Source organism: Trachinotus anak, unplaced genomic scaffold (assembly GCF_046630095.1).
Source record: "Trachinotus anak isolate AG129_WGS33_773 ecotype Australia unplaced genomic scaffold, CSIRO_AGI_Tana_v1 ptg000001l, whole genome shotgun sequence".
NCBI classification, from domain to species: domain Eukaryota; kingdom Metazoa; phylum Chordata; class Actinopteri; order Carangiformes; family Carangidae; genus Trachinotus; species Trachinotus anak.
In genome coordinates this window covers 2,187,313-2,197,743 of record NW_027273852.1, presented here as the reverse complement: position 1 = coordinate 2,197,743, position 10,431 = coordinate 2,187,313, and the positions used below count along the sequence as shown (strand labels likewise).

Genomic DNA, 10,431 nt, shown 5'->3' with positions numbered 1-10,431 from the left:
GACCCGAGCTGCAGACCTGCTCACAGAAACACCCCTGACAGGTACAGTCATGGAAAACTTCTCAGAAAGTTGCGGCCAGTGGCTCTGCAAGTGTGAGCTCTTGTCTGAAAGTGGGGCAATAAAAGATTTCTCGATTCAATAAAATAGAAAAATGGATGGAAAATGAATGCCAAATAATGTAGCCTGTCACAAAGGGAAAGAGAGCGAGAGAGAGAGAGAGACATAATGAGCTGCAGTGGGACAGACTGCAACACCCTCAGGCCTCAGGACCCTGCAATCATATCAACATAAAACATTCTTCAGCAGTTGAAAATACGTCGTCTTTTCCTTTAGTACAAATGCAGTTAAACTTTAATCAATTGTGATTTTGAAACATTTTATAATCACAAGTAAAAGAAATGTTTTAACCCCAGGAATTACTGGCTGAAGGAAAACTAGCAATAAGAGTCCCAGCGGTTTAATGTGAAGTGTATATCGCATGTTGCAAAAATAATTTTTTAATTGTTAGTGGAAGTTCTTTCTTTCTTTTCTTTCTATTTGTTTCTAATTTAATTTTAATTAAATCTTTCTCTACAGATGTATTCGAGTGTTGCTTTTAGTTGTCGGCAGTTACTGACGTCTATATATGATCACAGCCAATAGACTTTAATCTTGTACTGTCTGAGTTTTTTTCAAAACCAGCTAACAAGATGACACTCCACACTGAAAATTAATTGACTCAACATCCACAGTTGACTGGTAATTGCCGAACCATCTCTTTGGCACCAGGATCGTGGGGAGACATTGTAATTTACTTTGAGGTAATGCTAAGTGTTGCTGTGTGTGTGAGAGGAGTGTAGATAGGCTAAGTATGGAGAAGAAAGTGTCAAGAGGAGACGCTGATTGAGCTTATCTGCGAGTTCAGGCCTTCCTTTTGTCAGAACGGCTCCTTTCTGACGACGACTCTTTGAACATGACAGAATAATTAAAAAGGAAGGAGGAAACGCTGACATTTGCATTTTGACCTTTTTTGATTTACGTGGCCAAAATTGCTCTCACTTCCCTCCAGCGCGCATTATAATATCATTCTGCCCTTGTGTGTGAGGAGCGTGTGTGTGTGTGTGTGTGTAAAACCGTGTGTTTAAGTATGCCCTTATAAGTAGGTGTACATAATGGCTCTGTATGCATACAGGCAGTGTGTATTTATGAGTGTGTGGGAAAGAATAAAAGAATAGATTTATGGCACATTACTTGGCCATCTCTTCATTAAGGAGCTGTTTCCCAGTAAGCGGGCTCTATTTGAATAGATAAATTGTCCAAGCAGTGTGCAAACGAGGACTAATAGCCCAGTGCCCTTGTCACAGACGGCCCCACTGCCAAAGTCAAACTGAAGATCTCTGAACCTGAGTGTGTGTGTTTGTGTGTTTGAGAGCATGTTCAGTGGCAGTTTCTCAGTAGATTCAAGGCTTCCTTCTTTGTTTTTATAACGTCTATTTTGGTGCGACTTCCATTTATAAGGTAATTAAATGACCACTTTTGAAAGTTAGATTCAGGTGCAGATTTACTAATTTACTACTTTTATTATGACAAACAAAAAAACAGTAGGCCGAATTCTTTCTCATGGCACAGTATGATAAAGACCAACAAAACTATGACACGAATAATGTTGTACAATGTTGCAAAACCTCATAGTGAAAACTATGCGCAGTGAAGGGGGCTGAAATATTCTGAGATTATTTACTTATGTATACTGCATTCTACTCAATCTACATATATGAAAGAGCTGTCAATCTTCTCATCTCTCAGCGAGAAAGCAAATAAGCTAATTTCCCAAAATGTCAAACTAGGCTTTCAATATAATAGTTGTGTCTGTGAAACAATATCATCCCTGCCCCCCCAAACTGTAATGTACACCTTTATGCAGATGACACTATTTTATATGCCACTTGCTCTTTTTATAATCTGGCCATTGCAAATCTACAGTCTGCTTTTAACACATTTCAGGTCTCTCTCATCAAACCTAAGCTTGTTTTAAATTCTGGTAAAACTAAATGTATGCTTAGAGTAACCAGCCTACTGCCCATATCCAAACCCTTCATGGTCATGAAATTGAAACAGTTGAATGTTATAAATACTTAGGGCTGTGGTTGGATACCAGATGTGGAACACCGATCCAGCAAGCTGAAGAAAAAATTGGATTTCTCTAAAGAAGCAAATCATGTTTCTCATGTGCTACTCTAAAGAGCGTTGTGAAATCTGCATTTCTATCTGCTCTTGATTATGGTGACATTGTATATATGCACGATTCTCCCTCCACCTTAAAACCTCTTAACTCCATGTGTCACAGTGAATTGTGCTTCATCACAGGTGACACTCACCATCGCATCCCACTTGAAAAGGTGGGATAGTCCACCTTAACAAATAGAAGGGTCCGGTATTGTATGTTGTTATATTTATAAGGCTCTAATGCAAAAACTGCCCTGTTACCTTTGCTCTCTAGTTACATTTAAATACAATATTTGCAAAGTCAGGTGACAGGACATTTTAACTTTAGCTGTAGCTCTTGTTCACACTGAACTTGGAAAAACTGGTTTCGAATACTATACTGCATACATATGGAAAAAAATAAAATTACATTCTCTTATTTCACTGGAATATTTTATAAGAATATTATACACTTATGTATTTACAGTCACATTTGCACATGCTTTTCTTAAATGTGAAAATGTATAATGTATGTTTGTGAATTATGTGTCTTTTTTAATGTTCATGAACTTATATTTCTTTATAAACTGTATATGTTTATTTTTGTAGACAGGTCTCTCTTGAAAATGAGATCTCAACCTTAATGAGGCCTCCTGTTTAAATAAAGGATTTAATAATAATCAGAAGAACGGGGTTACTATTCTAAATGACCACATGTCAGTCAGTATCACCACTGAGATTTTCCTAAAACCTGTATTCATCAGACCTTGTGAGGCAGTGCCTCTTCCTGTCACACTGTCCTTGTGTGTCTCTAAAGAAACACTGTCTGAAGTTTGATGCTGACGTTCTTAAGTCATTTGTCATAAGTGTGGTGCAACCTTGTATTCGAGAAACAAATGTGCAAGTTTATGAAATACACAGTTTAAATGTGTGTGTCGATTTTTGCTTTTACCCAATTTTTTTTGCAGTGTTTTACATGTGCATGTCCATGGAGAATGTGTGTGCAGATATACCGTTATAGCAACCAGTTATATCTCTTATTTAGGAAGGCTATCTTGGTATCCGTCTATAAATACATTTTTCCCCAGTTTTCCACCAGTGTTAAATAATTTATTTTTTTGTCATGTAATGCATGAGATATTTCATATTCCTAAAGCCATATGACAGTGTTTTGGAGGCATAAAATGTGGAAAGGATTTTGGAAGCAGAATTTCTGTCACAGAGCACTTAAACACCACAGTGAGCCAGATAGGGAATTGTCAGGCCCAGGATATAGGAAACTCTGAGTCGAAGACACATTTGTTATAAACCCAGGAGTGTAAGCCTATGAAACCCATTTCTTGAGATAAAAAAGTGGGGGGAAATAGTTGGAATAGTTGGAAACTCTCAGGAGTTTCTGGAGAATCATCTCGGGTCCATCTGACAGACAGATAACTAAAAAAACATGAGAGAAAAGCAGACACACAATTGCCTCAGATGTCAGGGCTGACTGTACGAGAGGAGAAAAAATGCAACCAGAATGTGAATAATTTAATCATTTCTCAGTGATCAGTTCCTCCAGTAGATGTTAGGGAAAAATCATGTTGAGGAATGAAACTTACTGACCCATTTAAAATGTTTCTCTGTTTTCCGATTTTCTCTGAATTCAAAGAAAAGCAAAATAAATAAATGGGTTTTCAGGATGCATCTTAGGTGGTTTTGAGTGTGTGTTGAAACTGTTGCAAGCTTGCAAAACATGGACTTCTGCTGATGTATGTATCTTTCCACATCTTTTTCTTTCAAAACGGGGGAAGGCACAAGAAAGCTCACAGTGGAGCCGTAACAATTAAAAACACGCTTATTAATCCATAGCTTTGACAGACGAAAACTGCATCTGTGCTGTTTGTGGCGATGCAGCACGGTTCCCTTCTGTCTCAGCCTGAGTTGTTTACTAAAAGGTATTTTTGCAGATGTCAGCGAGGACCATTTAACAAGGGGAACAGAGATGCTGCTCATCTTAACAGGTGTTGGATGAACACACAGTGGAATATACAGTAATATATACATCTACAGATGTTGTAGAGGCTTAATAATGCAAGTGAGATTATAGTGTGGAGTGGATGTGTGAGGTACATAATTACATAGTATTTATTACCTGTGCTCATGCCCTAAATATGATAAAGTTTTTATAATTGATAAAATTAAACACAAAGAATCTCCCACTTCACATGCATAATGTTTAGCAAATTTCAGGATTCAGTAGAAAAAGTCATAGAACGAATAAGAACTTGGGTATTTATATTATACTGCCACCTAGTGTCAGAAACATTCATTCTTTTCTCCAGTTATTACCCAACGAGATTCAATTCTTTCCCTGTTATCATGGATAATCTGAGCTTCACTTTCTGATCATTTATTTTGGTTTTATTGATCTGTGAACAGCATGTAAACATTTGAGTGCTGACACTGAGCAGGCCGCACATCATGACTGGAGGATGCAGAGACATCAGATGTCAGAGTGATGCTAGAGTTCACCGTGCAGCCGCACTTTGGCTCTCTTCATGTTTTCAGCCACTGTTGATAAAGGGAAGGACAAATATGAATAAATAGCACAGTTCAGTTCCATTTTCCTTCATTGAGAAGCTTACAAACGAAGGCTACACAAGGTGCAGGAAATCAGATTTCCACGTACTGTACATACTCTTAATGTTCATTGTATGAATAGATGTTTTTTTGTTTGGTTTTGGCCCAAACTGAATGGTGACTGCTGTTTTACAAATATATCTTGGAAGTACAGCTGCAGTTGTCCTGAAGCCCAAAAATCTTTTAATTGAAATAAAAATAAAATTTAAAATCTTTGAATATACTGACACAAAACAACAACTACAGCTAAGCTCATACTGTTTTCTGCTCCAGTTACAGGTTTGTTTACACCAGTACTGATTGTAATAATATTAAAAAGTGCTGAATTTTCACACAAAAGGCTGATTTTTCAACTCAACATCAAACATATGTGACTTTATGGCTCATAAATATTACAGATGGGCACTTTGTTGCCAGATCAATGTTGTTATCAGTGATTTTGTGACTATATTGTGAATTAATATCATCTTTACCTTAAAAGCACCTGCTTCCTTTTTTGTAACTTGAACTAAACTCAAATTGGACGCATGGATATGTTGAAAAATACATAGTATTTCTGAAAGTGGTTACAGCTCTGGCTCTGTCAACCCACCTCCCCCTGCTGAAACCTCAAACCTGTAAAAGTCCCTAGCTAACCTCCTCTCCATCAGACCCGTGTCATAAACAGAGTTTGTCATTTCTGTCAAAATACTGAGGACGGTGTGTGTTCAGTCTGTCCTCACACAGGTGCAGCAGCCCTTCCTCCTCCATCCCCTCCAAAACTGTCATTAAAATGGATGGTCACTCACAATGTGCCATGTCACCAGGCGTGTAAGTGTAGAGGTAGTTGCTGTACTTTCCAGCAATGTCTGCGCGCACAGTCATGGTCGGATCTGTAGGAAGACATGTCACACACGCAGATTGCTGAGGACAGCGATTATTTGACTGTCAGAGCTGTTCTGCTGTTGCAGCTCTTCCTTTCGTTAACAGCTTGTGTGAAACCATGAAACTGGCAAAGTGGTGGAGCAAACAGTGGAAGAGAGAAAGTGAGAAAATGTAAAAGGAAAGACAAACAGACGAAAGGTGTCAAAGACAGTGAAAAATCATGTGGTGACGTCTTACAGCTGAATGAGTGGCTACTCAGGACTGAGTTAAAAGAGAATATCTTAGTCCTAGTTTTCCTAACACCGCCCATGCCATCAATACGAATAGTGAACAGCTGAGTCTGGTCGTCCGCATTCCTTCCCCTCTCATCAGCTCGAATCCCTCTTCTGCTAAAAAGACTGTGAGACTGTTGAGCAACCCAAAGAAATACACAAACCAGTCCTGAGCCAAAAAGTAGCTGCAACGGTGCCAGGAAACGAAAACAGTCAGTGGACACAGCAGGAAGTAACAGTTGCCATTTTAAGTCTGGTTGAAAATGAAAGGATTGTAGAGATAATAAATATTTTCAACTGACTAAAAAGCTCAGAATATGATTTATTATGTAAATATTTACCAACAAAGAGTATTCTAGGAACATAGTAGCCATCCGGAGCCTGATGCTGGTCTGTAGTGTCTTCCTGTAAAAAAACAAACATAAACAGTTTTTCCATTACTAGAACAAATAGAGTGTGTATATTTAGCAGATGGTTAATTATTTCCAGGCTTTAATTATACCAGATATTGTCCACGATTCACCTTAAGAAATCTAACTAATTAAACACGCATATCAATTTATATAGAAAAGACATTTAATTAAGATAATAAATAAAAATACGACAATGCACAGTTAACCTGTTCTATCACATTGATCCTTGATGTCATTCACTCAGTCAGGATTTTGATATTCTGTCCCTGATTGCTGTCATTTCTATATCTGAATATTGTATTGCAGTGAAAAAGTGGTTCTTCATATAACAGATCTTTAATTACCACCAAGTTGAGCATGATGAAATCTTCTTTGGCCATTTTCTGGATGGACTTTTCAGCCACAAACGCCTTCTTCAGTGCTGCTGAGATAATTCTGTTTAGTTTCATTATAACACTTCATATTAGACAGAAAAGAAAGAATTAAAACTGGCCTTTAAAGAAAACTTCAGAACCATGCACTACAGATTTTTACTTTTTGACATTAGAGAGGATGTTGGCTGAGTTAGGAGCAAGTTTTATAAATGGGACCTACTATTCATGTCTGGTTTTCTTGTCAGTTAATATAATAAGCTAAATGATTTAAATTCTTCCCAGATACTTTGGCTGAGTTGTGAACCAAACTGACTAAGAATCGGTATGTTGTGGCATTCAAATGCAGGGTGTGAAAGATTTTCAGCTTTTTTAGTCAAAGTTTTTGTTTTTTGTTTATGTGTGAAGAAATCCTGGTGGAGGCTTCCATTGGGCTTACTTCCACGAAGCCAGCTGAGTGATTTATGAATATAATTCTTAGCTATTTCATATCCTGCTTGGCAGGTATTACAGAATGTACCTGTTTTGTTCCCCGTGAAACCAAACCCAAGCCTGGGTCATAGGGGCAACGCAGGATGTGCAACCTTATATTCTACCATTAAAAAAATGTAATGAATCAGAGTTACTGCAGCACCTTGACTGTGCGGGCAGTCGTCTCGATGATGGATGACCATCAAAGGCTTCTGACTGTGAGAACAAAACCACAGAGAGACAAGTCAACACATTCCTCAGAACAATAAGCACAATGTTGGGTGTGAATGCAGTCCAGCATAACATAATCCCTGAGAAACTGAAGTTGCCATGCCAGATTCTAAAAGAGTAATGATTGAAAAAATACTAATAATTTGCTTTCATGGGACAGAAATGGAGCTATGTTCCAACAGAGGAGCTCACTGAACCAGTGAGCCACCAAACTACCTTAATAAATTTAAAGCCTAATTAGGACAATTAGGGTGAAAATATATCCCAGCATCCCAGTGCACAGAATGCATATAAATATATGCTAATTGCAATTGTATACAACAAAATAAACATACAGTATATATAAAAGGCATCTCATCAAAGTAATTATAGAAATCAGTATTTTCAGTAGCTGTAAGTGCTAATTCTCTGCTTTGTGCAGGGTGATAGTAATTCATATGCATGTCATCTGCTCTGTTAGACTCCAGCTATCAAGGTGCAGCTATAGCAAAGAATTAAAGGAAGTGAACTTTAGCTTCTGTTCTCACAGCCAAAACTCATATCCAGACAGGATAGAGAAATATTCAAGGCTGTTGTCAAAGCGCAGTCTTACCTACTGACCATCTTTGACAGGCCTTCCTCATAACTTTTGACCCAACTAATGCCATCTCCCCATCCTGCAGGAAACAAACAGTGAAGTCAGCAACAATATGGCAGATTATATGGTTTCACTATATTAGCCGAGTCCCCTTCTCAAGAAAAATTCAAATTCAAGACTTTATTTGTTTGTGTTGTGACACAAAATCAAACTGACAGCCATGAATTTTGTTTGCTAATGACTCCTGAGAAGGAAACTACAGTCGTGCATGCTTGAATACAGGAGCATCACCCACCTCTTGACAGGGACTCAGGCTTCACTTTCTTTCTTTTCTGGTCTCCGGCACTAGCACAGATACCAAAGAACAAAGCAAGCAAGACCCAGCGAAGCATCACTTCCTGTCCTTAGAGAGAACGGCGGTGACAGTTTGCAGGTAGATTAGAATTGAAATTCAGCGAGGTGTTCATTTGCAGGACGTTTTTGACTTTTGACCCACAGCAACGATCACCCGGCGGGCTAACAGCACACTTTACAGATACCTCATATTCATATGGTCCTGTGTAATGCGGACTCACCGAACAAGCTTGACAAGGCTGGGATTCAAATGACTATATATACAGCAACAATGTCAAAGACACAGTTAAGAAAGAAACATCATCCTCATATAAAGTCTGCACATTATTAAGAGCTCCAGCTGCTACCATGTTATAATATTCATTTTTATGAGCTGTCATCCCACACATGTGAATCATGTGTTTTAGGCATGAAAATAAAAATGCAAAGCTTTTACTCCTCTTTTTTTTTGTATTGTATTATTAACAATTGATAAAATAAATCAGTGTAGCATTACTATAACTTTAAAATCCATCAGTGTGAAGAAATAAGTTTATAAAAAACAGGCACTAGCTATTAAAACAATGTTTTTTACACAAAAGGTATTTCATTAGTCATGTATTTCTCTTGATGTTGTGCAGAAGAGATGTCTTACCTTGACAGCAAGAACCAACAAGCATCTGCACTCACCCTTCTGTATGCCCTCTCTTTTGTCAGCTGAACTCGCCAAACAGGTATATCAAAGTAGTGTACTATAAATAAAGAGGGCTAAACACTCACTGAAATACAGACACACACACACACACACACACACACAAAGTGGAATCTCTACAACAACAGACATAGAGTGATACACACTGACGGATGCTAAAAGCTACAAGGGGTCACACAGTTCAGAAGAATATGCAGCACTGGGAGGAAGTTGTGAGCGCTAAAATGAAAGTGGGGATACTTTTTGAGGAGTTTTTATTTATATTTTAACTTCATGCCAAGTGCAGTAAACAGGAAAACTTCAATCTGGATTTAGGCTGTCACAGTGTCTTCTGTCTCCTCGTGTAATCCCAGATTGACTCCATGATGTTGAGATCAGAGCTCTGCGGAGGCCTGACCATCTGCTGGGGTCACTTTCTCTCTGGCATTCAGTTTTAACCCTTTCACCTAGCAGCTTTATTTTCACCATGCAGTTTGCACATAGTTGTGCCAGAAACTCTGCCTGTGGGAGAGCCACATCAAAATAATATAAAGCCGATATGTGTCAAATGACTCTATCTATCTATCTATCTATCTGTCTATCTATCTATCTGTCTATCTATCTATCTATCTATCTATCTATCTATCTATCTATCTATCTATCTATCTATCTATCTATCTGTCTATCTATCTGTCTATCTGTCTATCTGTCTATCTATCTATCTATCTATCTGTCTATCTATCTATCTATCTATCTATCTATCTGTCTATCTATCTATCTATCTATCTATCTATCTATCTATCTGTCTATCTGTCTATCTATCTATCTATCTATCTATCTATCTATCTATCTATCTATCTGTCTATCTGTCTATCTATCTATCTATCTATCTATCTATCTGTCTATCTGTCTATCTATCTATCTATCTATCTGTCTATCTATCTGTCTATCTATCTATCTATCTATCTATCTCTCTATCTATCTATCTATCTATCTATCTATCTATCTATCTATCTGTCTATCTGTCTATCTATCTGTCTATCTATCTATCTATCTATCTGTCTATCTATCTGTCTATCTATCTATCTCTCTATCTATCTATCTATCTATCTATCTATCTATCTATCTATCTGTCTATCTGTCTATCTATCTGTCTATCTATCTATCTATCTATCTGTCTATCTATCTGTCTATCTATCTATCTATCTATCTATCTGTCTATCTATCTATCTGTCTATCTATCTATCTATCTATCTATCTATCTATCTATCTATCTCTCTATCTATCTATCTATCTATCTATCTATCTATCTATCTATCTGTCTATCTATCTATCTATCTATCTATCTATCTATCTATCTATCTGTCTATCTATCTATCTATCTGTCTATCTATCTGTCTAT

At 37.5% G+C, this 10,431-nt stretch overlaps 1 protein-coding gene across 2 annotated transcripts; it reads right to left on the bottom strand.

The window, feature by feature from the left end:
- Positions 1–4,565: 4,565 nt before the first annotated feature.
- Positions 4,566–9,035, bottom strand: agr1 (anterior gradient 1). Of its 2 annotated transcripts, none has more exons than XM_071465040.1 (8): positions 8,994–9,035; positions 8,301–8,408; positions 8,021–8,084; positions 7,361–7,413; positions 6,700–6,776; positions 6,284–6,347; positions 5,595–5,678; positions 4,566–4,737 (listed from the first exon to the last, which is right to left on the bottom strand). In XM_071465040.1, the coding sequence occupies exons 1-8, from the start codon at positions 9,016–9,018 to the stop codon at positions 4,688–4,690; spliced, it is 525 nt and encodes a 174-aa protein (XP_071321141.1). In that variant the 5' UTR covers positions 9,019–9,035; the 3' UTR covers positions 4,566–4,687. The 2 variants fall into 2 exon arrangements, with proteins under 2 accessions (XP_071321141.1, XP_071328614.1); XM_071472513.1 differs by having other exon boundaries at positions 8,301–8,403; positions 8,994–9,029.
- Between the last annotated feature and the right edge of the window lie 1,396 nt (positions 9,036–10,431).